General features: G+C 52.3%; 1 protein-coding gene across 1 annotated transcript in view; it reads left to right on the plus strand.

Moving 5' to 3' along the window:
* The first annotated feature begins 6 nt into the window (after positions 1-6).
* Positions 7-27500, plus strand: part of LOC106868187 (unconventional myosin-IXa) — a 209041-nt gene continuing 181547 nt past the window's right edge. Inside the window, exon 1 of the mRNA XM_089361098.1 lies at positions 7-519. Within this exon, the coding sequence (XP_089217224.1) occupies positions 280-519 (240 nt within the window). The 5' untranslated portion in view covers positions 7-279. The remainder of the gene's footprint in view (positions 520-27500) is intronic.

The raw sequence follows: 27500 nt of genomic DNA on the forward strand, positions 1-27500 counted from the left end.
AGGAAAAAAGATGTTGATTTTTCTAGTCGAAGTCTTTCTTGGTTAGATAACAGACATGCTAGCCCTGTCGATACTTTTCTTACAACATTCCTGAAGCAACCGACGAGCAACAAGGAGTACCCGGATTTGTGTAGTTTGCCAGATTTGAATGAGAAGACATTGTTAGATAACATCAAGGCGAGGTTTTATAATGGAAACATCTACACCTATGTGGGATCAATTTTGATAGCAGTGAATCCTTTTAAATTTTTTCCAATTTACAACCCCAAATATGTTAAAATGTATCAGTATAAATGGCTGGGAGATTTGCCACCTCACATATTTGCTATTGCCGATGCTGCTTTTTCCACAATGTTACGGACTAAGAAAAACCAGTGTATTGTGATATCTGGAGAGTCAGGCTCAGGGAAAACGGAAAGTACCAACTTACTTCTTCATCATTTAACTGCATTAAGTCAAAAAGGAAATCATGCTACTGGGGTAGAACAAACCATTCTTGGAGCAGGACCTGTGCTTGAGGTAAGGCTAACACTAATATTGTCTTTTGTTTTCCAAAGTATTTGTGACACTCTACATGTACACATGTTGGCCTGTTTGTGTGTGTGTGTGTGTGTGTGTGTGTGTGTGTGTGTGTGTGTGTGTGTGTTGTATTTGATGGCATAAAAGATACATGGGCATATTCAGGAAAAAGAGTTTTTAATGCATTAAAACATGTCATACAGGACCCAGCTTATGTATATAAGTCATGGGGTGGGATTTCATTTTGGTATTTCTAAAAAAACAACCCCAAAAACACAGTAAATCATATGGGCCCTCAAATATGGTGTGTGTGTGTGTGTGAGTATATATAAAATATATTATGTCTGAGTGTATATGGTGGGGGTGATGTAATTCAATTAGCTACAGTCAATATTGGTTGAAAGTAATTTTCCCTGTGTATCTATTTCCCAATTCCTCTTTGGCCTGTTTGGAACTCCAGTATAGCTGACTGAGAAGCCACTATTAATAGCCACAGAAGGAAATTTTGTTTTAGCTGATACTCCATCCAGTTAACTGCATTAAATTATTCCATTTCTGTTTCTAGTATTGAGTACTTTTTCACCATGTTTGTTACCGTTTACACGTGCACACACACACACACACACACACACACACACACACACACACACACACACACACACACACACACACACACACACACACGCATGCTTTTCATTCCTTTCTATGTCTGTTTTCTATGTTAGCATGGGTTAGATGTGAATATTATTGATGCATTGTTTTACAGCTGGATACGCTTCCTGTCACTAAACTCAATTGCTTTTTCACTCATACACATATCTCTTTTTATTTTTCCCACTTCCTTTTTACATCTTTTAATTTTTTTCTGATGAAGGGCTAGTGTCTGAAATATCAAGACTCTTTTCCTTCTTTTTTAAGCATTAAACTCTTGTCCCTCCTGTGTTCTCTTCTTTTTGTACATATAACCTAACACACACACACACATGTGTCTGTGTGTGTGTATACATTATTTAACATCTTCATTTGTTTTAAGATATAGTATGTTATGAGAAAGATTTAGCTGCTATTTCTAGCAGGTTGAGTGAGAACAACCTGTTTAGATGATCAGAGAGTGTTGTAACAGTAGAAGAGACCAAGAAGAATAGAACAGTATGTGTGCAAGTTCATGGTTAAGGTTAGTTTGTGGTTGGAGCATTCACTAATCAGCTGGTTGTCTCTTGTTGAATGTGGTCCAGTTGTTTGTGTGTGTAGCAGTCACTGTGATCCAGTTATGTGATCAGTACTCTAAATCTTGCTTTATTCACTCATATGATTCAGTAGCAGGTCGTGGTTACACTGCACTATTTAGTTAAGTCCCCTTAAGCCTGAGATTTTATACAAAAAAAAAAAAAAGAAAAGTATTTTTCCATAATGAACACTCACTTTCCGTAGATATTAAGTGTGTTCTATGGAGGTCAAGGATGACCGGGAATATAGAGCTTACAGTCATACACGATGTTGCAGCCTGCCTCCTCTAGTGTCACACAAAATAGACCCTTTGTTGCCATATATGAGGTTTTTGTCTAACTTCTCTGGTTTTACATAGAATAATGAGCTTGCAACCATATATCTATGTATGTGTGTGTGTGTGTGTGTGCGTGTGTGCGTCCGTCCATCCTTCCTTCTTTCTTTCCTTCAAGTTCGTTTATGGGGGAAATGTTTGGACTATGCATATAAAAACTCCTATTATGCTGGCTGCAACCTAATGATGCCAACTGGCAATATCAGTTTTTTTTGGGTCACAACAAGCTGTGCTGATGTAATGTAGAATGAATATAGTAATAATAATCCTTTCTACTAAAGGCACAAGAGCTGAAATTACATCAACTCCAGTGTTTCATTGGTACTTAATTTATCGACCCCTGAAAGGATGAAAGGCAAAGTTGACCCCGGTGGAATTTGAACTCAGAATGTAGCGACAGATGAAATACCGCTAAGTATTTTGTCTGGATGGCTAACGATTCTGCCAGCTCACTACCTTCAAATATAATAATAATATTACTCTCTGAGTGGTTGGCGTTAGGAAGGGCATCCAGCTGTAGAAACTCTGCCAAATCAGATTGGAGTCTGGTGTTGCCATCCGGTTTCACCAGTCCTCAGTCAAATCGTCCAACCCATGCTAGCATGGAGAGCGGACGTTAAACGATGATGATGATGATGATGATGATTAATAATAATAATAATAATAATAATAATAATCCTTGGATGGAATTTATAAATATCTTAATGCATCACTTTGCATGCTTCTACAAATTATCTATTTCTTATGATCACAGTCCATATTCCTGGGATGATTACTATACAGTTCATAGTATCCATGGACATCGGGTAGATCATGTTCATGCATTCATTTCTTTGGGCAATGTGTGTGTGTGTGTGTGTGTGTGAAATTGAATTAATTTTTGTCTGCTTCTTCTAGTTCAACACAAAATAAAAATCCACAACCATAAATGATGTTTTTAGTCTGTCTTCTCTGGTCTAACAAAGAACTCAAGTCTTACGACCATATATAGATAATCAGTTTTTGGTCTACCTCTGATTCTGACAAAGAACAGTGATTATGCAACTATATATATATATATATATATATATATATATATATATATATATATATAATTTGGGCTTAACTTCTTGGTTTGATGATATAATTAGTTTTGGTCTGCCTTCTCTGATTTGACAAAAGCAGGAATTTTGCACTTGTGTATGATTATTTGGGCCTGCCTCTTGTGGTTTGACATAAAGCAGATTTTTGAAACCGTATATATTATTTAGGTCTGCTTCCTCTGGTTTGGATGAAGAACAGAGATCTTGCAATCATATATATATATATATATACACACACAATGAGTCTTGGTCTGCCTCCTCCGGTTCTATTTTGATATGCAGTTTAGATAAACATTTTACTGATTTTACTTTTGTTTACTTCCTCAGTGAATCTCAGAAGTTTCCTGTGAAATAATAACCTTTTCAAAACCATGCGTGGGGCATAACATTTAAACTGTTGTCTTCTGATAAGTTGTCGAAGTGGTTAATGGCTAAATTCAAGTTTTAAGTTATTCATTTCTTAAGGTAATGTGTCTCATTAAAGCGTGTTATTTCTGTTTCTTCATTTATTGTTGAGAGCAGAAAGGGTAAAAACACAGGTAGTCACGACTCATGGAACACAAGTGAAACACAACTGCTCTAGATAATTGCTTGTCCTATTAGGAGGAGAAGCCAGATTTCCATCAGATAAAATAGTCCTGAATGCAGTTCTGAATAAAGGACAGTCAAAGTTGGGACACTTTTCATAAAAAGCCTTTTTGATCAGAGTTAAGCAATGACACGCATACAACAAACGCCCTTGCTTTGAACTGAAACCTTCTATAATTTTATCTACTGTTTTTTTTTTTTTTCTGGCATACAAGTTGACTTAGTATCTAGAGAAAAAATAGAATGTGAACTTGCAAACATCATCACTAGCTTTCCAAATCTTACTGCATTTTATATGAAGTTTTTGGTCCACTTAAAGTCATTTTGTTGTATAGGTCAACCTACCTCTTTTTAAACTATAAATTTTAATCTGAAGAATTTGACTTGTATACCGGAAAATACGGTAAATATCTTCTATCTAGTTGTATAATTACAAGCTTTATAAAGAAGTTAATTATTTTAGTGAATCCCTCCAAATACTTGATTATTTTCAAAACTAATTGAAATCGTATATAGTGTTTCTCAGTAGTAATATGGCTACAAAAGAGTTATAATTGATTACTGTGTAGATTCTTTTTTTTTATTTCCTGTCATTGTTACAACTGTTTGAATATACCCATTTAACATATTTTAAACATGGGAATTAATTATATATGGTTAATTGTTGAATCAAACAAACTCTTCTTTCAGTTTCCTGTTTTGTATGTTTTGTACTGAAACAAAAGCTACAGCTGTCCAAATTAATCAGCTGATATCCTCCCACTCGAACAATTCACAGTTTGCATCGTTGGCAGCTACATTGTTTCCCTGGCTAAAAACTCTAAAACTTTCACAGGTTTTGTCCACCTACTTGTAAATACACATCCTAGGCAAGTGTAGTCATGGCTAGAAACAACAAGATCTCTTTGTAATTGACATGTATTTTGTTGGTCTCATTTTTATGATTTAGTTAGAGATGAAAGGTCAATGCACTCTGTCTTATGTAGGGCCACTAACACTGATGGGTTGGAAAGAGAGGAAGAAAACATAATTCAGAGATCACTGTAATTAAGAAGTAACACATCAAGACATTATATTATCCTAATAAGTGCAGTCATGGCCATACAGTTAAAAGGTTCGCTTTGCAATTTCATGGCTTTGGGTTCAGTCCCATTGTGTGACCCCCTTAGGCAAGTGTTTTCTACTATAGCTCCAGATCAACGAAGGCCTTGTGAGTGAATTTAGTAGGCAGAAACTGAAAGAAGCCTGTCGTGTGTGTGTGTGTATGTGTGTATTCTTGTTTTGACATGCTGCATTAATTGTAAACAAATGTCACCATGATACAATTGGTGCCGTTTGTTTGCAGTCTTCTGTGGAAACACGTCTGGCCATTGTGTTGAAAAATATTACCTTGCATGGAAACACGAAAGGGATGGTGACAGCAAGAGCATCCAGCCATAAATAAAAGATCTTCCTTGATGAATTTCATCTGATCTATGAAATCATAGAAAAATAGGCATTAAAAACAATTACAGTGATGAGGCCAGGTATTAAAGTAGGAGATAGCTGGAGTTTAACAACTAATAAGAGATACAATCCATCTGTCCAATGGTTTCCTTCTGCCCAATTTCTTTCACATAGTTTGATTTGACCCAGAGCTGTACTATAAGACATTTATCCAAAATGTTGTGCAGTGGCCCCATGATTAGTGAAGAGCCGGTTTGGACCGGTTTGGACCGACCGGTCTTGACCAGTCCGGTCTTGACCGTCCGGTCTTGACCAGTCGGTCAAGACCGGTCGGTCAAAACGGGTCCAAGTCCAAACCGGACGGTCAAGACCGGACTGGTCAAGACCGATCGGTCCAAACCGGTCTTGACGGACCGGTTTGGACTTGGACCGGTTTGGACTGGTCAAGACCGGTCGGTCAAGACCGGACTGGTCAAGACCGGACGGTCAAGACCGACCAGTCTTGACCAGTCTAAACCGGTCCGTCAAGACCGGTCGGTTCAAACCGGTCCGAACCGGTTCAAACCGGTCCGAACCGGTTCGAACCGGTCCAAACGGGTCCAAGTCCAAACCGGACGGTCAAGACCGGACTGGTCAAGACCGGACTGGTCAAGACCGATCGGTCAAGACCGGACTGGTCAAGACCGGTTTGGACTGGTCAAGACCGGTCGGTCAAGACCGGACTGGTCAAGACCGGACGGTCAAGACCGACCAGTCTTGAGCAGTCCAAACCGGTCCAAGTCCGAACCGGTTCAAACCGGTCCGAACCGGTTCAAACCGGTCTGAACCGGTTCAAACCGGTCCGAACCGGTTCAAACCGGTCCGGACCGGTTTGGACCGACCGGTCTTGACGGACCGGTTTGGACTGGTCAAGACCGGTCGGTCAAGACCGGACGGTCAAGACCGACCAGTCCAAACCGGTCCAAGTCCAAACCGGTCTGAACCGGTTCAAACCGGTCCGAACCGGTTCAAACCGGTCCGAACCGGTTCAAACCGGTTCCAACCGGTCCGAACCGGTTCAAACCGGTTCAAACCGGACTGGTCAAGACCGGTCGGTCCAAACCGGTCTTGACCGTCCGGTCTTGACCAGTCCGGTCTTGACCAGTCCGGTCTTGACCGACCGGTCTTGACCAGTCTGGTCTTGAACGTCCGGTCTTGACCAGTCCGGTCTTGACCGTCCGGTCTTGACCAGTCCGTTCATGACCGTCTTGACCAGTCCGGTCAAGACCGGACTGGTCAAGACCGGTCGGTCAAAACGGGTCCAAGTCCAAACCGGTCCGAACCGGTTCAAACCGGTCCGAACCGGTTCAAACCTGTTCAAACCGGTCCGAACCGGTTCAAACCGGTTCGAACCGGTTCGAACCGGTCCGAACCGGTCGGAACCGGTTCGGACCGGTTCCGACCGGTCTTGACCAGTCCAAACCGGTCCAAGTCCAAACCGGTCCGTCAAGACCGGACTGGTCAAGACCGGTCGGTCCAAACCGGTTTGGACCGACCGGTCTTGACCTGTCCGGTCTTGACCGTCCGGTCTTGACCAGTCCGGTCTTGACCGTCCGGTCTTGACCGTCCGGTCTTCACCAGTCCGTTCTTGACCGTCTTGACCAGTCCGGTCTTGACCAGTCCGGTCACCGGTTTGAACCGGTTCGAACCGGTTTGAACCGGTTCAAACCGGTCTGAACCGGTTCAAACCGGTTTGAACCGGTTCGAACCGGTTTGAACCGGTTCGGACCGGTTTGGACCGGTTTGGACTTGGACCGGTTTGGACTGGTCGGTCTTGACCGTCCGGTCTTGACCGACCGGTCTTGACCAGTCCAAACCGGTCCGGTCTTGACCAGTCCGTTCTTGACCGTCTTGACCAGTCCGGTCAAGACCGGACTGGTCAAGACCTGTCGGTCAAAACGGGTCCAAGTCCAAACCGGACGGTCAAGACCGACCAGTCCAAACCGGTCCAGGTCCAAACCGGTCCAAACCGGTTCAAACCGGTTTGAACCGGTTCAAACCGGTTTGAACCGGTTTGAACCGGTTTGGACCGGTTTGAACCGGTTTGGACTGGTCGGTCTTGACCGTCCGGTCTTGACCGACCGGTCTTGACCAGTCCAAACCGGTCCAAGTCCAAACCGGTCGGTCTTGACCAGTCCGGTCTTGACCAGTCCAAACCGGTTCAAGTCCAAACCGATCGGTCTTGACCAGTCCGGTCTTGACCGTCCGGTCTTGACCAGTCCGGTCTTGACCGTCCGGTCTTGACCAGTCCGTTCTTGACCGTCTTGACCAGTCCGGTCTTGACCAGTCCGGTCAAGACCGGACTGGTCAAGACCTGTCGGTCAAAACGGGTCCAAGTCCAAACCGGACGGTCAAGACCGACCAGTCCAAACCGGTCCAAGTCCAAACCGGTCCAAACCGGTTCGAACCGGTTCAAACCGGTTTGAACCGGTTCAAACCGGTCTGAACCGGTTCGGACCGGTTCAAACCGGTCGGAACCGGTTCAAACCGGTTCGAACCGGTCCAAACCGGTCGGAACCGGTTCGGACCGGTTCCTACCGGTCTTGACCAGTCCAAGCCGGTCCAAGTCCAAACCGGTCCGTCAAGACCGGACTGGTCAAGACCGGACTGGTCAAGACCGGACTGGTCAAGACCGGACTGGTCAAGACCGGACTGGTCAAGACCGGTCGGTCCAAACCGGTTTGGACCGACCGGTCTTGACCAGTCCGGTCTTGACCGTCCGGTCTTGACCAGTCCGGTCTTGACCGTCCGGTCTTGACTAGTCCGGTCTTGACCGTCCGGTCTTGACCAGTCCGTTCTTGACCGTCTTGACCAGTCCGGTCTTGACCAGTCCGGTCAAGACCGGACTGGTCAAGACCTGTCGGTCAAAACGGGTCCAAGTCCAAACCGGACGGTCAAGACCGGACTGGTCAAGACCGATCGGTTTGGACTTGGACCGGTTTGGACTGGTCAAGACCGATCGGTTTGGACTTGGACCGGTTTGGACTGGTCAAGACCGGTCGGTCAAGACCGGACGGTCAAGACCGACCAGTCCAAACCGGTCCAAGTCCAAACCGGTTTGAACCGGTTCGAACCGGTTCGAACCGGTTCAAACCGGTTCAAACCGGTTCGAACCGGTTCAGACCGGTTTGAACCGGTTCGAACCGGTTCGAACCAGTTCAAACCGGTTCAAACCGGTTCAAACCGGTTCAAACCGGTTCAAACCGGTTCAAACCGGTTTGAACCGGTCCGAACCGGTTTGAACCGGTTCAGACCGGTTTGAACCGGTTCGAACCGGTTCAAACCGGTTCGAACCGGTTTGAACCGGTTTGGACCGGTTTGGACTTGGACCGGTTTGGACTGGTCGGTCTTGACCGTCCGGTTTGGACTTGGACCCGTTTTGACCGACAGGTCTTGACCAGTCCGGTCTTGACCGGACTGGTCAAGACCGGACTGGTCAAGACGGTCAAGAACGGACTGGTCAAGACCGGACGGTCAAGACCGGACTGGTCAAGACCGGACGGTCAAGACCGGACTGGTCAAGACCGGACGGTCAAGACCGGACTGGTCAAGACCGATCGGTTTGGACTTGGACCGGTTTGGACTGGTCAAGACCGGACTGGTCAAGACCGACCGGTTTGGACTTGGACCGGTTTGGACTGGTCAAGACCGGTCGGTCAAGACCGGACGGTCAAGACCGACCAGTCCAAACCGGTCCAAGTCCAAACCGGTCCAAACCGGTTCAAACCGGTTTGAACCGGTTCAGACCGGTTTGAACCGGTTCGGACCGGTTTGAACCGGTTCAAACCGGTTCAAACCGGTTCGAACCGGTTTGAACCGGTTCAGACCGGTTTGAACCGGTTCAGACCGGTTCGAACCGGTTTGAACCGGTTCAGACCGGTTTGAACCGGTTCAGACCGGTTCGAACCGGTTCAAACCGGTTCAAACCGGTTCGAACCGGTTCGAACCGGTTTGGACCGGTTTGGACTTGGACCGGTTTGGACTGGTCGGTCTTGACCGTCCGGTTTGGACTTGGACCCGTTTTGACCGACAGGTCTTGACCAGTCCGGTCTTGACCGGACTGGTCAAGACCGGACTGGTCAAGACGGTCAAGAACGGACTGGTCAAGACCGGACGGTCAAGACCGGACTGGTCAAGACCGATCGGTTTGGACTTGGACCGGTTTGGACTGGTCAAGACCGGACTGGTCAAGACCGACCGGTTTGGACTGGTCAAGACCGGTCGGTCAAGACCGGACGGTCAAGACCGACCAGTCCAAACCGGTCCAAGTCCAAACCGGTCTGAACCGGTTTGAACCGGTTCGAACCGGTTTGAACCGGTTCAAACCGGTTTGAACCGGTTTGGACCGGTTTGGACTGGTCGGTCTTGACCGTCCGGTCTTGACCGACCGGTCTTGACCAGTCCAAACCGGTCCAAGTCCAAACCGATCGGTCTTGACCAGTCCGGTCTTGACCAGTCCGGTCTTGACCAGTCCAAACCGGTCCAAGTCCAAACCGATCGGTCTTGACCAGTCCGGTCTTGACCAGTCCGGTCTTGACCAGTCCAGTCTTGACCAGTCCAGTCTTGACCGTCCGGTTTGGACTTGGACCCGTTTTGACCGACAGGTCTTGACCGGTTTGAACCGGTTCGAACCGGTTCAAACCGGTCCGAACCGGTTCAAACCGGTTCGAACCGGTTTGAACCGGTTCGAACCGGTTTGAACCGGTCTGAACCAGTTCAAACCGGTTCGGACCGGTTTGAACCGGTTCCGACCGGTTTGAACCGGTCCGAACCGGTTCGAACCGGTTCAAACCGGTCAAGACCTGTCGGTCAAAACGGGTCCAAGTCCAAACCGGACGGTCAAGACTGGACTGGTCAAGACTGGACTGGTCAAGACTGGACTGGTCAAGACTGGACTGGTCAAGACCGGACTGGTCAAGACCGGACTGGTCAAGACCGATCGGTTTGGACTTGGACCGGTTTGGACCGGTTTGGACTTGGACCGGTTTTGACCGGTCTGAACCGGTTCGGACCGGTTCAAACCGGTCGGAACCGGTTCAAACCGGTCCAAACCGGTCGGAACCGGTTCAAACCGGTCGGAACCGGTTCGGACCGGTTCCTACCGGTCTTGACCAGTCCAAGCCGGTCCAAGTCCAAACCGGTCCGTCAAGACCGGACTGGTCAAGACCGGACTGGTCAAGACCGGACTGGTCAAGACCGGACTGGTCAAGACCGGACTGGTCAAGACCGGTCGGTCCAAACCGGTTTGGACCGACCGGTCTTGACCAGTCCGGTCTTGACCGTCCGGTCTTGACCAGTCCGGTCTTGACCGTCCGTTCTTGACCAGTCCGGTCTTGACCGTCCGTTCTTGACCAGTCCGTTCTTGACCGTCTTGACCAGTCCGGTCTTGACCAGTCCGGTCAAGACCGGACTGGTCAAGACCTGTCGGTCAAAACGGGTCCAAGTCCAAACCGGACGGTCAAGACCGGACTGGTCAAGACCGATCGGTTTGGACTTGGACCGGTTTGGACTGGTCAAGACCGATCGGTTTGGACTTGGACCGGTTTGGACTGGTCAAGACCGGTCGGTCAAGACCGGACGGTCAAGACCGACCAGTCCAAACCGGTCCAAGTCCAAACCGGTTTGAACCGGTTCGAACCGGTTCAAACCGGTTCGAACCGGTTCGAACCAGTTCAAACCGGTTCAAACCGGTTCAAACCGGTTCAAACCGGTTTGAACCGGTTTGAACCGGTCCCGGTTCAGACCGGTTTGAACCGGTTCAAACCGGTTTGAACCGGTTCGAACCGGTTTGAACCGGTTCGAACCGGTTCGAACCGGTTTGAACCGGTTTGGACTTGGACCGGTTTGGACTGGTCGGTCTTGACCGTCCGGTTTGGACTTGGACCCGTTTTGACCGACAGGTCTTGACCAGTCCGGTCTTGACCGGACTGGTCAAGACCGGACTGGTCAAGACGGTCAAGAACGGACTGGTCAAGACCGGACGGTCAAGACCGGACTGGTCAAGACCGGACGGTCAAGACCGGACTGGTCAAGACCGATCGGTTTGGACTTGGACCGGTTTGGACTGGTCAAGACCGACCGGTTTGGACTTGGACCGGTTTGGACTGGTCAAGACCGGTCGGTCAAGACCGGACGGTCAAGACCGACCAGTCTTGACCAGTCCAAGTCCAAACCGGTCCAAACCGGTTTGAACCGGTTCAGACCGGTTTGAACCGGTTCGGACCGGTTTGAACCGGTTCAAACCGGTTTGAACCGGTTCAAACCGGTTTGAACCTGTTCAAACCGGTTTGAACCGGTTCAAACCGGTTCGAACCGGTTCAAACCGGTTCAAACCGGTCTGAACCGGTTGAAACCGGTTCAAACCGGTTCAAACCGGTCTGAACCGGTTGAAACCGGTTCAAACCGGTTCAAACCGGTTCGAACCGGTTTGAACCGGTTTGAACCGGTTCAGACCGGTTCGAACCGGTTTGAACCGGTTCAGACCGGTTTGAACCGGTTCAAACCGGTTCGAACCGGTTCAAACCGGTTCGAACCGGTTCAAACCGGTTCAAACCGGTTTGAACCGGTTCAGACCGGTTTGAACCGGTTCGAACCGGTTTGGACCGGTTTGGACTTGGACCGGTTTGGACTGGTCGGTCTTGACCGTCCGGTTTGGACTTGGACCCGTTTTGACCGACAGGTCTTGACCAGTCCGGTCTTGACCGGACTGGTCAAGACCGGACTGGTCAAGACGGTCAAGAACGGACTGGTCAAGACCGGACGGTCAAGACCGGACTGGTCAAGACCGATCGGTTTGGACTTGGACCGGTTTGGACTGGTCAAGACCGGACTGGTGAAGACCGACCGGTTTGGACTTGGACCGGTTTGGACTGGTCAAGACCGGTCGGTCAAGACCGGACGGTCAAGACCGACCAGTCCAAACCGGTCCAAGTCCAAACCGGTCTGAACCGGTTTGAACCGGTTCGAACCGGTTTGAACCGGTTCGAACCGGTTTGAACCGGTTCGAACCGGTTTGGACCGGTTTGGACTGGTCGGTCTTGACCGTCCGGTCTTGACCGACCGGTCTTGACCAGTCCAAACCGGTCCAAGTCCAAACCGATCGGTCTTGACCAGTCCGGTCTTGACCAGTCCGGTCTTGACCAGTCCAAACCGGTCCAAGTCCAAACCGATCGGTCTTGACCAGTCCGGTCTTGACCAGTCCGGTCTTGACCAGTCCGGTCTTGACCAGTCCAGTCTTGACCAGTCCAGTCTTGACCGTCCGGTTTGGACTTGGACCCGTTTTGACCGACAGGTCTTGACCGGTTTGAACCGGTTCGAACCGGTTTGAACCGGTCTGAACCAGTTCAAACCGGTTCGGACCGGTTTGAACCGGTTCCGACCGGTTTGAACCGGTCCGAACCGGTTCGAACCGGTTCAAACCGGTCAAGACCTGTCGGTCAAAACGGGTCCAAGTCCAAACCGGACGGTCAAGACTGGACTGGTCAAGACTGGACTGGTCAAGACTGGACTGGTCAAGACCGGACTGGTCAAGACCGGACTGGTCAAGACCGATCGGTTTGGACTTGGACCGGTTTGGACCGGTTGGGACTTGGACCGGTTTTGACCGGTCTGAACCGGTTCGGACCGGTTCAAACCGGTCGGAACCGGTTCAAACCGGTCCAAACCGGTCGGAACCGGTTCGGACCGGTTCCTACCGGTCTTGACCAGTCCAAGCCGGTCCAAGTCCAAACCGGTCCGTCAAGACCGGACTGGTCAAGACCGGACTGGTCAAGACCGGACTGGTCAAGACCGGACTGGTCAAGACCGGTCGGTCCAAACCGGTTTGGACCGACCGGTCTTGACCAGTCCGGTCTTGACCGTCCGGTCTTGACCAGTCCGGTCTTGACCGTCCGGTCTTGACCAGTCCGGTCTTGACCGTCCGTTCTTGACCAGTCCGTTCTTGACCGTCTTGACCAGTCCGGTCTTGACCAGTCCGGTCAAGACCGGACTGGTCAAGACCTGTCGGTCAAAACGGGTCCAAGTCCAAACCGGACGGTCAAGACCGGACTGGTCAAGACCGATCGGTTTGGACTTGGACCGGTTTGGACTGGTCAAGACCGGACTGGTCAAGACCGATCGGTTTGGACTTGGACCGGTTTGGACTGGTCAAGACCGGTCGGTCAAGACCGGACGGTCAAGACCGACCAGTCCAAACCGGTCCAAGTCCAAACCGGTTTGAACCGGTTCAAACCGGTTCGAACCGGTTCAAACCGGTTCAGACCGGTTTGAACCGGTTCAGACCGGTTTGAACCGGTTCAAACCGGTTCGAACCGGTTCGAACCGGTTCGAACCGGTTCGAACCGGTTTGAACCGGTCCGAACCGGTTTGAACCGGTTCAGACCGGTTTGAACCGGTTTGGACTTGGACCGGTTTGGACTGGTCGGTCTTGACCGTCCGGTTTGGACTTGGACCCGTTTTGACCGACAGGTCTTGACCAGTCCGGTCTTGACCGGACTGGTCAAGACCGGACTGGTCAAGAACGGACTGGTCAAGACCGGACGGTCAAGACCGGACTGGTCAAGACCGGACTGGTCAAGACCGATCGGTTTGGACTTGGACCGGTTTGGACTGGTCAAGACCGGACTGGTCAAGACCGACCGGTTTGGACTTGGACCGGTTTGGACTGGTCAAGACCGGTCGGTCAAGACCGGACGGTCAAGACCGACCAGTCCAAACCGGTCCAAGTTCAAACCGGTTCAAACCGGTTTGAACCGGTCCGAACCGGTTTGAACCGGTTCAGACCGGTTTAAACCGGTTTGAACCGGTTCGAACCGGTTTGGACTTGGACCGGTTTGGACTGGTCGGTCTTGACCGTCCGGTTTGGACTTGGACCCGTTTTGACCGACAGGTCTTGACCAGTCCGGTCTTGACCGGACTGGTCAAGACCGGACTGGTCAAGACGGTCAAGAACGGACTGGTCAAGACCGGACGGTCAAGACCGGACTGGTCAAGACCGGACGGTCAAGACCGGACTGGTCAAGACCGATCGGTTTGGACTTGGACCGGTTTGGACTGGTCAAGACCGACCGGTTTGGACTTGGACCGGTTTGGACTGGTCAAGACCGGTCGGTCAAGACCGGACGGTCACGACCGACCAGTCCAAACCGGTCCAAGTCCAAACCGGTCTGAACCGGTTTGAACCGGTTCGAACCGGTTTGAACCGGTTCAAACCGGTTTGAACCGGTTCGGACCGGTTTGGACTGGTCGGTCTTGACCGTCCGGTCTTGACCGTCCGGTCTTGACCGACCGGTCTTGACCAGTCCAAACCGGTCCAAGTCCAAACCGATCGGTCTTGACCAGTCCGGTCTTGACCAGTCCGGTCTTGACCAGTCCAAACCGGTCCAAGTCCAAACCTATCGGTCTTGACCAGTCCGGTCTTGACCAGTCCGGTCTTGACCAGTCCAGTCTTGACCAGTCCAGTCTTGACCGTCCGGTTTGGACTTGGACCCGTTTTGACCGACAGGTCTTGACCGGTTTGAACCGGTTCGAACCGGTCTGAACCAGTTCAAACCGGTTCGGACCGGTTTGAACCGGTTCCGACCGGTTTGAACCGGTTCCGACCGGTTTGAACCGGTCCGAACCGGTTCAGACCGGTTTGAACCGGTTCAAACCGGTTTGAACCGGTTCAAACCGGTTTGAACCGGTTCGAACCGGTTTGAACCGGTTCCGACCGGTTTGAACCGGTCCGAACCGGTTCAGACCGGTTTGAACCGGTTGAGACCGGTCTGAACCGGTTCGGACCGGTTCAAACCGGTTTGAACCGGTTCAAACCGGTTCAAACCGGTCGGAACCGGTTCAAACCGGTCCAAACCGGTCGGAACCGGTTCGGACCGGTTCCTACCGGTCTTGACCAGTCCAAGCCGGTCCAAGTCCAAACCGGTCCGTCAAGACCGGACTGGTCAAGACCGGACTGGTCAAGACCGGACTGGTCAAGACCGGACTGGTCAAGACCGGTCGGTCCAAACCGGTTTGGACCGACCGGTCTTGACCAGTCCGGTCTTGACCGTCCGGTCTTGACCGTCCGGTCTTGACCAGTCCGGTCTTGACCGTCCGGTCTTGACCAGTCCGTTCTTGACCGTCTTGACCAGTCCGGTCTTGACCAGTCCGGTCAATACCGGACTGGTCAAGACCTGTCGGTCAAAACGGGTCCAAGTCCAAACCGGACGGTCAAGACCGGACTGGTCAAGACCGATCGGTTTGGACTTGGACCGGTTTGGACTGGTCAAGACCGGACTGGTCAAGACCGATCGGTTTGGACTTGGACCGGTTTGGACTGGTCAAGACCGGTCGGTCAAGACCGGACGGTCAAGACCGACCAGTCCAAACCGGTCCAAGTCCAAACCGGTTTGAACCGGTTCAAACCGGTCCGAACCGGTTTGAACCGGTTCAGACCGGTTTGAACCGGTCCGAACCGGTTCGAACCGGTTCAGACCGGTTTGAACCGGTTCAAACCGGTTTGAACCGGTTCGAACCGGTTTGGACCGGTTTGGACTTGGACCGGTTTGGACTGGTCGGTCTTGACCGTCCGGTCAAGACCGGACTGGTCAAGACCGGACGGTCAAGACCGGACTGGTCAAGACCGATCGGTTTGGACTTGGACCGGTTTGGACTGGTCAAGACCGGACTGGTCAAGACCGACCGGTTTGGACTTGGACCGGTTTGGACCGGTCAAGACCGGTCGGTCAAGACCGGACGGTCAAGACCGACCAGTCCAAACCGGTCCAAGTTCAAACCGGTTCAAACCGGTTTGAACCGGTTCAAACCGGTTTGAACCGGTTCGGACCGGTTTGAACCGGTTCAAACCGGTTCAAACCGGTTTGAACCGGTTCAAACCGGTTCAAACCTGTTCGAACCGGTTCAAACCGGTTTGAACCGGTTCGAACCGGTTTGGACCGGTTTGGACTTGGACCGGTTTGGACTGGTCGGTCTTGACCGTCCGGTTTGGACTTGGACCCGTTTTGACCGACAGGTCTTGACCAGTCCGGTCTTGACCGGACTGGTCAAGACCGGACTGGTCAAGACGGTCAAGAACGGACTGGTCAAGACCGGACGGTCAAGACCGGACTGGTCAAGACCGGACGGTCAAGACCGGACTGGTCAAGACCGGACGGTCAAGACCGGACTGGTCAAGACCGATCGGTTTGGACTTGGACCGGTTTGGACTGGTCAAGACCGGACTGGTCAAGACCGACCGGTTTGGACTTGGACCGGTTTGGACTGGTCAAGACCGGTCGGTCAAGACCGGACGGTCAAGACCGACCAGTCCAAACCGGTCCAAGTCCAAACCGGTCTGAACCGGTTCGAACCGGTTTGAACCGGTTCAAACCGGTTTGAACCGGTTCGGACCGGTTTGAACCGGTTTGGACTGGTCGGTCTTGACCGTCCGGTCTTGACCGTCCGGTCTTGACCGACCGGTCTTGACCAGTCCAAACCGGTCCAAGTCCAAACCGATCGGTCTTGACCAGTCCGGTCTTGACCAGTCCGGTCTTGACCAGTCCAAACCGGTCCAAGTCCAAACCGATCGGTCTTGACCAGTCCGGTCTTGACCAGTCCGGTCTTGACCAGTCCAGTCTTGACCAGTCCAGTCTTGACCGTCCGGTTTGGACTTGGACCCGTTTTGACCGACAGGTCTTGACCGGTTTGAACCGGTTCGAACCGGTTTGAACCGGTCCGAACCGGTTCAAACCGGTTCAAACCGGTTCGGACCGGTTCGAACCGGTTCGGACCGGTTTGAACCGGTTCGGACCGCTTTGAACCGGTTTGGACTTGGACCGGTTTGGACTGGTCGGTCTTGACCGTCCGGTCTTGACCGACCGGTCTTGACCGGTCCAAACCGGTCCAAGTCCAAACCGATCGGTCTTGACCAGTCCGGTCTTGACCAGTCCAAACCGGTCCAAGTCCAAACCGATCGGTCTTGACCAGTCCGGTCTTGACCGTCCGGTTTGGACTTGGACCCGTTTTGACCGATAGGTCTTGACCAGTCCGGTCTTGACCGGACTGGTCAAGACCGGACTGGTCAAGACGGTCAAGACCGGACTGGTCAAGACCGGACTGGTCAAGACCGGACGGTCAAGACCGACCAGTCCAAACCGGTCCAAGTCCAAACCGGTTCAAACCGGTCCGAACCGGTTTGAACCGGTTCAGACCGGTTTGAACCGGTTCAAACCGGTTTGAACCGGTTCAAACCGGTTTGAACCGGTTCGAACCGGTTTGAACCGGTTTGGACCGGTTTGAACCGGTTCAAACCGGTTTGAACCGGTTCGAACCGGTTTGAACCGGTTTGGACCGGTTTGGACTTGGACCGGTTTGGACTGGTCGGTCTTGACCGTCCGGTTTGGACTTGGACACGTTTTGACCGACAGGTCTTGACCAGTCCGGTCAAGACCGGACTGGTCAAGACGGTCAAGAACGGACTGGTCAAGACCGGACGGTCAAGACCGGACTGGTCAAGACCGGACGGTCAAGACCGGACTGGTCAAGACCGATCGGTTTGGACTTGGACCGGTTTGGACTGGTCAAGACCGGACTGGTCAAGACCGACCGGTTTGGACTTGGACCGGTTTGGACTGGTCAAGACTGGTCGGTCAAGACCGGACGGTCAAGACCGACCAGTCCAAACCGGTCCAAGTCCAAACCGGTCTGAACCGGTTTGAACCGGTTCGAACCGGTTTGAACCGGTTCAAACCGGTTTGAACCGGTTCAAACCGGTTTGGACCGGTTCGGACCGGTTTGGACCGGTTTGGACTGGTCGGTCTTGACCGTCCGGTCTTGACCAGTCCGGTCTTGACCAGTCCAGTCTTGACCGTCCGGTTTGGACTTGGACCCGTTTTGACCGACAGGTCTTGACCGGTTTGAACCGGTTCGGACCGCTTTGAACCGGTTTGGACTTGGACCGGTTTGGACTGGTCGGTCTTGACCGTCCGGTCTTGACCGACCGGTCTTGACCAGTCCAAACCGGTCCAAGTCCAAACCGATCGGTCTTGACCAGTCCGGTCTTGACCAGTCCGGTCTTGACCAGTCCAAACCGGTCCAAGTCCAAACCGATCGGTCTTGACCAGTCCGGTCTTGACCAGTCCGGTCTTGACCAGTCCGGTCTTGACCAGTCCAGTCTTGACCAGTCCAGTCTTGACCGTCCGGTTTGGACTTGGACCCGTTTTGACCGACAGGTCTTGACCGGTTTGAACCGGTTCGAACCGGTTTGAACCGGTCTGAACCAGTTCAAACCGGTTCGGACCGGTTTGAACCGGTTCCGACCGGTTTGAACCGGTCCGAACCGGTTCGAACCGGTTCAAACCGGTCAAGACCTGTCGGTCAAAACGGGTCCAAGTCCAAACCGGACGGTCAAGACTGGACTGGTCAAGACTGGACTGGTCAAGACTGGACTGGTCAAGACCGGACTGGTCAAGACCGGACTGGTCAAGACCGATCGGTTTGGACTTGGACCGGTTTGGACCGGTTGGGACTTGGACCGGTTTTGACCGGTCTGAACCGGTTCGGACCGGTTCAAACCGGTCGGAACCGGTTCAAACCGGTCCAAACCGGTCGGAACCGGTTCGGACCGGTTCCTACCGGTCTTGACCAGTCCAAGCCGGTCCAAGTCCAAACCGGTCCGTCAAGACCGGACTGGTCAAGACCGGACTGGTCAAGACCGGACTGGTCAAGACCGGACTGGTCAAGACCGGTCGGTCCAAACCGGTTTGGACCGACCGGTCTTGACCAGTCCGGTCTTGACCGTCCGGTCTTGACCAGTCCGGTCTTGACCGTCCGGTCTTGACCAGTCCGGTCTTGACCGTCCGTTCTTGACCAGTCCGTTCTTGACCGTCTTGACCAGTCCGGTCTTGACCAGTCCGGTCAAGACCGGACTGGTCAAGACCTGTCGGTCAAAACGGGTCCAAGTCCAAACCGGACGGTCAAGACCGGACTGGTCAAGACCGATCGGTTTGGACTTGGACCGGTTTGGACTGGTCAAGACCGGACTGGTCAAGACCGATCGGTTTGGACTTGGACCGGTTTGGACTGGTCAAGACCGGTCGGTCAAGACCGGACGGTCAAGACCGACCAGTCCAAACCGGTCCAAGTCCAAACCGGTTTGAACCGGTTCAAACCGGTTCGAACCGGTTCAAACCGGTTCAGACCGGTTTGAACCGGTTCAGACCGGTTTGAACCGGTTCAAACCGGTTCGAACCGGTTCGAACCGGTTCGAACCGGTTCGAACCGGTTTGAACCGGTCCGAACCGGTTTGAACCGGTTCAGACCGGTTTGAACCGGTTTGGACTTGGACCGGTTTGGACTGGTCGGTCTTGACCGTCCGGTTTGGACTTGGACCCGTTTTGACCGACAGGTCTTGACCAGTCCGGTCTTGACCGGACTGGTCAAGACCGGACTGGTCAAGAACGGACTGGTCAAGACCGGACGGTCAAGACCGGACTGGTCAAGACCGGACTGGTCAAGACCGATCGGTTTGGACTTGGACCGGTTTGGACTGGTCAAGACCGGACTGGTCAAGACCGACCGGTTTGGACTTGGACCGGTTTGGACTGGTCAAGACCGGTCGGTCAAGACCGGACGGTCAAGACCGACCAGTCCAAACCGGTCCAAGTTCAAACCGGTTCAAACCGGTTTGAACCGGTCCGAACCGGTTTGAACCGGTTCAGACCGGTTTAAACCGGTTTGAACCGGTTCGAACCGGTTTGGACTTGGACCGGTTTGGACTGGTCGGTCTTGACCGTCCGGTTTGGACTTGGACCCGTTTTGACCGACAGGTCTTGACCAGTCCGGTCTTGACCGGACTGGTCAAGACCGGACTGGTCAAGACGGTCAAGAACGGACTGGTCAAGACCGGACGGTCAAGACCGGACTGGTCAAGACCGGACGGTCAAGACCGGACTGGTCAAGACCGATCGGTTTGGACTTGGACCGGTTTGGACTGGTCAAGACCGACCGGTTTGGACTTGGACCGGTTTGGACTGGTCAAGACCGGTCGGTCAAGACCGGACGGTCACGACCGACCAGTCCAAACCGGTCCAAGTCCAAACCGGTCTGAACCGGTTTGAACCGGTTCGAACCGGTTTGAACCGGTTCAAACCGGTTTGAACCGGTTCGGACCGGTTTGGACTGGTCGGTCTTGACCGTCCGGTCTTGACCGTCCGGTCTTGACCGACCGGTCTTGACCAGTCCAAACCGGTCCAAGTCCAAACCGATCGGTCTTGACCAGTCCGGTCTTGACCAGTCCGGTCTTGACCAGTCCAAACCGGTCCAAGTCCAAACCTATCGGTCTTGACCAGTCCGGTCTTGACCAGTCCGGTCTTGACCAGTCCAGTCTTGACCAGTCCAGTCTTGACCGTCCGGTTTGGACTTGGACCCGTTTTGACCGACAGGTCTTGACCGGTTTGAACCGGTTCGAACCGGTCTGAACCAGTTCAAACCGGTTCGGACCGGTTTGAACCGGTTCCGACCGGTTTGAACCGGTTCCGACCGGTTTGAACCGGTCCGAACCGGTTCAGACCGGTTTGAACCGGTTCAAACCGGTTTGAACCGGTTCAAACCGGTTTGAACCGGTTCGAACCGGTTTGAACCGGTTCCGACCGGTTTGAACCGGTCCGAACCGGTTCAGACCGGTTTGAACCGGTTGAGACCGGTCTGAACCGGTTCGGACCGGTTCAAACCGGTTTGAACCGGTTCAAACCGGTTCAAACCGGTCGGAACCGGTTCAAACCGGTCCAAACCGGTCGGAACCGGTTCGGACCGGTTCCTACCGGTCTTGACCAGTCCAAGCCGGTCCAAGTCCAAACCGGTCCGTCAAGACCGGACTGGTCAAGACCGGACTGGTCAAGACCGGACTGGTCAAGACCGGACTGGTCAAGACCGGTCGGTCCAAACCGGTTTGGACCGACCGGTCTTGACCAGTCCGGTCTTGACCGTCCGGTCTTGACCGTCCGGTCTTGACCAGTCCGGTCTTGACCGTCCGGTCTTGACCAGTCCGTTCTTGACCGTCTTGACCAGTCCGGTCTTGACCAGTCCGGTCAATACCGGACTGGTCAAGACCTGTCGGTCAAAACGGGTCCAAGTCCAAACCGGACGGTCAAGACCGGACTGGTCAAGACCGATCGGTTTGGACTTGGACCGGTTTGGACTGGTCAAGACCGGACTGGTCAAGACCGATCGGTTTGGACTTGGACCGGTTTGGACTGGTCAAGACCGGTCGGTCAAGACCGGACGGTCAAGACCGACCAGTCCAAACCGGTCCAAGTCCAAACCGGTTTGAACCGGTTCAAACCGGTCCGAACCGGTTTGAACCGGTTCAGACCGGTTTGAACCGGTTCGAACCGGTTCAAACCGGTTCAAACCGGTTTGAACCGGTCCGAACCGGTTCGAACCGGTTCAGACCGGTTTGAACCGGTTCAAACCGGTTTGAACCGGTTCGAACCGGTTTGGACCGGTTTGGACTTGGACCGGTTTGGACTGGTCGGTCTTGACCGTCCGGTCAAGACCGGACTGGTCAAGACCGGACGGTCAAGACCGGACTGGTCAAGACCGATCGGTTTGGACTTGGACCGGTTTGGACTGGTCAAGACCGGACTGGTCAAGACCGACCGGTTTGGACTTGGACCGGTTTGGACCGGTCAAGACCGGTCGGTCAAGACCGGACGGTCAAGACCGACCAGTCCAAACCGGTCCAAGTTCAAACCGGTTCAAACCGGTTTGAACCGGTTCAAACCGGTTTGAACCGGTTCGGACCGGTTTGAACCGGTTCAAACCGGTTCAAACCGGTTTGAACCGGTTCAAACCGGTTCAAACCTGTTCGAACCGGTTCAAACCGGTTTGAACCGGTTCGAACCGGTTTGGACCGGTTTGGACTTGGACCGGTTTGGACTGGTCGGTCTTGACCGTCCGGTTTGGACTTGGACCCGTTTTGACCGACAGGTCTTGACCAGTCCGGTCTTGACCGGACTGGTCAAGACCGGACTGGTCAAGACGGTCAAGAACGGACTGGTCAAGACCGGACGGTCAAGACCGGACTGGTCAAGACCGGACGGTCAAGACCGGACTGGTCAAGACCGGACGGTCAAGACCGGACTGGTCAAGACCGATCGGTTTGGACTTGGACCGGTTTGGACTGGTCAAGACCGGACTGGTCAAGACCGACCGGTTTGGACTTGGACCGGTTTGGACTGGTCAAGACCGGTCGGTCAAGACCGGACGGTCAAGACCGACCAGTCCAAACCGGTCCAAGTCCAAACCGGTCTGAACCGGTTCGAACCGGTTTGAACCGGTTCAAACCGGTTTGAACCGGTTCGGACCGGTTTGAACCGGTTTGGACTGGTCGGTCTTGACCGTCCGGTCTTGACCGTCCGGTCTTGACCGACCGGTCTTGACCAGTCCAAACCGGTCCAAGTCCAAACCGATCGGTCTTGACCAGTCCGGTCTTGACCAGTCCGGTCTTGACCAGTCCAAACCGGTCCAAGTCCAAACCGATCGGTCTTGACCAGTCCGGTCTTGACCAGTCCGGTCTTGACCAGTCCAGTCTTGACCAGTCCAGTCTTGACCGTCCGGTTTGGACTTGGACCCGTTTTGACCGACAGGTCTTGACCGGTTTGAACCGGTTCGAACCGGTTTGAACCGGTCCGAACCGGTTCAAACCGGTTCAAACCGGTTCGGACCGGTTCGAACCGGTTCGGACCGGTTTGAACCGGTTCGGACCGCTTTGAACCGGTTTGGACTTGGACCGGTTTGGACTGGTCGGTCTTGACCGTCCGGTCTTGACCGACCGGTCTTGACCGGTCCAAACCGGTCCAAGTCCAAACCGATCGGTCTTGACCAGTCCGGTCTTGACCAGTCCAAACCGGTCCAAGTCCAAACCGATCGGTCTTGACCAGTCCGGTCTTGACCGTCCGGTTTGGACTTGGACCCGTTTTGACCGATAGGTCTTGACCAGTCCGGTCTTGACCGGACTGGTCAAGACCGGACTGGTCAAGACGGTCAAGACCGGACTGGTCAAGACCGGACTGGTCAAGACCGGACGGTCAAGACCGACCAGTCCAAACCGGTCCAAGTCCAAACCGGTTCAAACCGGTCCGAACCGGTTTGAACCGGTTCAGACCGGTTTGAACCGGTTCAAACCGGTTTGAACCGGTTCAAACCGGTTTGAACCGGTTCGAACCGGTTTGAACCGGTTTGGACCGGTTTGAACCGGTTCAAACCGGTTTGAACCGGTTCGAACCGGTTTGAACCGGTTTGGACCGGTTTGGACTTGGACCGGTTTGGACTGGTCGGTCTTGACCGTCCGGTTTGGACTTGGACACGTTTTGACCGACAGGTCTTGACCAGTCCGGTCAAGACCGGACTGGTCAAGACGGTCAAGAACGGACTGGTCAAGACCGGACGGTCAAGACCGGACTGGTCAAGACCGGACGGTCAAGACCGGACTGGTCAAGACCGATCGGTTTGGACTTGGACCGGTTTGGACTGGTCAAGACCGGACTGGTCAAGACCGACCGGTTTGGACTTGGACCGGTTTGGACTGGTCAAGACTGGTCGGTCAAGACCGGACGGTCAAGACCGACCAGTCCAAACCGGTCCAAGTCCAAACCGGTCTGAACCGGTTTGAACCGGTTCGAACCGGTTTGAACCGGTTCAAACCGGTTTGAACCGGTTCAAACCGGTTTGGACCGGTTCGGACCGGTTTGGACCGGTTTGGACTGGTCGGTCTTGACCGTCCGGTCTTGACCAGTCCGGTCTTGACCAGTCCAGTCTTGACCGTCCGGTTTGGACTTGGACCCGTTTTGACCGACAGGTCTTGACCGGTTTGAACCGGTTCGGACCGCTTTGAACCGGTTTGGACTTGGACCGGTTTGGACTGGTCGGTCTTGACCGTCCGGTCTTGACCGACCGGTCTTGACCAGTCCAAACCGGTCCAAGTCCAAACCGATCGGTCTTGACCAGTCCGGTCTTGACCGTCCGGTTTGGACTTGGACCCGTTTTGACCGATAGGTCTTGACCAGTCCGGTCTTGACCGGACTGGTCAAGACCGGACTGGTCAAGACGGTCAAGAACGGACTGGTCAAGACCGGACGGTCAAGACCGGACTGGTCAAGACCGGACGGTCAAGACCGGACGGTCAAGACCGACCAGTCCAAACCGGTCCAAGTCCAAACCGGTTCAAACCGGTTCAAACCGGTCCGAACCGGTTCGGACCGGTTCAAACCGGTCTTGAACAGTCCAAACCGGTCCGTCAAGACCGGTCGGTCCAAACCGGTCGGTCCAAACCGGTCCGGACCGGTTTGAACCGGTTTGAACCGGTTCGGACCGGTTTGAACCGGTTTGGACCGGTTTGGACTTGGACCGGTTTGGACTGGTCGGTCTTGACCGTCCGGTCTTGACCACTCCAAACCGGTCCAAGTCCAAACCGATCGGTCTTGACCAGTCCGGTCTTGACCAGTCCGGTCTTGACCGTCCGGTTTGGACTTGGACCCGTTTTGACCGACAAAGACCGGACTGGTCAAGACCGGACTGGTCAAGACCGGACTGGTCAAGACGGTCAAGAACGGACTGGTCAAGACCGGACGGTCAAGACCGGACTGGTCAAGACCGGACGGTCAAGACCGGACTGGTCAAGACCGGTCGGTCCAAACCGGTCTTGACCGTCCCGTTTGGACTTGGACCCGTTTGGACCGGTTCGGACCGGTTTGGACCGACCGGTCTTGACCAGTCCGGTCTTGACCGTCCGGTCTTGACCAGTCCGGACTTGACCGTCCGGTCTTGACCAGTCCGGTCTTGATCGTCCGGTCTTGACCAGTCCGGTCTTGACCGACCGGTCTTGACCAGTCCAAACCGGTCCAAGTCCAAACCGGTCCGTCAGGACCGGACTGGTCAAGACCGGTCGGTCCGGACCGGTTCGGACCGGTTTGGACCGGTTTGGACCGGTTCGGACCGGTTTGGACCGGTTTGGACTTGTCCAAAGACCGGTTCGGACCGGTTTGGACTGGCTAACGAATATCTTTGCTAACGAATATCTTTTAAGTGAACTTGGTAAATGGAAACTGTGTGAATACCCATTGCATGTGTGTGTGTATATATATATATATATTCTAAACAGCACCATCCAAGCGTGATCATTGCCAGAGCAGCTGTCTGGCTTCTGTGCTGGTGGCACGTGAAAAAGCATTCGAGCGAGGTCGTTGCCAGTGCCGCTAGACTGGCTCCTGTGCAGGTGGCACGTAAAAACATCACTTGAGCATGGCCGTTGTCAGTACAGCCTGACTGGCCTTCGTGCCGGTGGCACATAAAAGCACGAACTACACTCTCGGAGTATTTGGCGTTAGGAAGGGCATCCAGTTGTAGAAACTCTGCCAGATCAGATTGGAGCCTGGTGCAGCCATCTGATTCGCCAGTCCTCTGTCAAATCGTCCAACCCATGCTAGCATGGAAAACGGACGTTAAACGATGATGATGATGATATATATCATGGAATTGACCACACTGTTGAATGTTATATATTGAGGGTCACAATGGGTTTCACATTGTTTTAGCCTCCGAATGTGACCACCCTGCTTGGCTGGGTGACCAGGCCAACATTCCCCTTGATTGGAAGGCTCATCTGTAGTAGGGTTACCCATTTGCAGCTGAGTAGACTGGGGTAACGTGAAATGAAGTGTTTTGCTCGAGAACACAATGCATCACTTGGCCCAGGAATCGAACCCGTGATCTAGTGACTGTAAGTGCAATACTCTGACCACTAGGCCATGCATCTTCGTGTGTGTGTGTGTGTGTGTGTGAGTGAGAGTGAGAGAGAGAGAGAGAGAGAGAGAGAGAATGAGTTTAAAGTGGCAAACTGACAGAATTGTTAGGAGTGTTGGAACATCTGCTTAGCAATATTTCTTGGGTTCTTATCCAGCTGAGATTGACTTTGCATTGCATCCCCATTTGGGCTGATAAACCAAGAACACCAATTACTGGAGTCAATGTAATCAGCAATCGCCCCCACCTACCCCTGCCCACAACCTACTCCCAAACTTCAGGCCCTTGAACTTATGCTAGAAACAGTTATTACATATAAGGGTCATGCTAGCCACTTAATATATCTTTTACACACACACACACCACCACCATCACCACCATCATCATCATCGTCATCGTCATCGTCGTCGTCGTCGTCATCGTCGGTCGGTCGGTCGGTCGGTCGGTCGGTCTGTCTGTCTGTCTGTCTGTCTTCCATGGCTATCCACATTTGTAGCCAGAAGTGGATTGCCCTCCTCAACTGGTTTCTGTGCTGAACTTCTGTGATCCAGCTGCTGGTATCAGTGTTTAATCTCCTCGTATTGTGTTTATCCTCACACACACATTTATATATGTATATATATATACACATGTAGACATTAAAACACTCATATATATTTACACACACACACACACCATGATATTCTGTCTTATCGTTGTTTAGACAAAGGTCAATTGTGATTTAGTAGAATGATGGTCAAATGCTACTAAGAATATTCACCATGATCAACATGAAGACATGGCTGTGTGGTTCAGAAGCTTCTTTCCTAACCACATGGTCTTGAATTCAACCCCACTGTGTAGCACCTTAGGCAAGTTTCTTCTCACTATAGCAAAAGCCTTATAAGCCAGCCAAAGCCTTATAAGTAGTTTTGGTAGACGGAAATTGAAAGAAGTCTGTCGTGTGTATAGATATACAAGTATATATATTTATATGTGTATTTGCGTCTGCGTTCCCCCATCCACCCAACAGTTGATGATTGGTGTCGTTTGTTTAATCACCTGTAACTTAGCAGTTCATAAAAAGAGACCAATAAACTAAGTAACAGGCTTTAATGTATATACACCATTGACAGGAAACTTACTGTGTTTTTTTTTCTGAGATAGAATCGTTTACAGAGTGTTGTGTCTGAAAACAATATATATCGGAGAGAAATGAAAATCATCCGGACACCAGCTAATGAGAACGCCAGATGCATTTCAGCCTCATTGCGCTTTGTCAGTGATGTCTATGTGCAGACAGCCACATGCCTAGAAGAGATTTGTTGCCTCCTGATGTATAGGAAAGAGTGAACGGTACATTCATTGGTAGTGTGAGTAACCGCCGGGTTGAATAAACATACCAGTGTATGCAATTGAAGCAGTATTAAATGGCCATCTACTTAAATTTAATATTTTCTCAGTTGTGTACACAGGATTAGATAACATAATATGATATACTATATAATATA

This window comes from Octopus bimaculoides, chromosome 12 (genome assembly GCF_046866305.1).
Source record: "Octopus bimaculoides isolate indiv1 chromosome 12, ASM4686630v1, whole genome shotgun sequence".
NCBI lineage: Eukaryota > Metazoa > Mollusca > Cephalopoda > Octopoda > Octopodidae > Octopus > Octopus bimaculoides.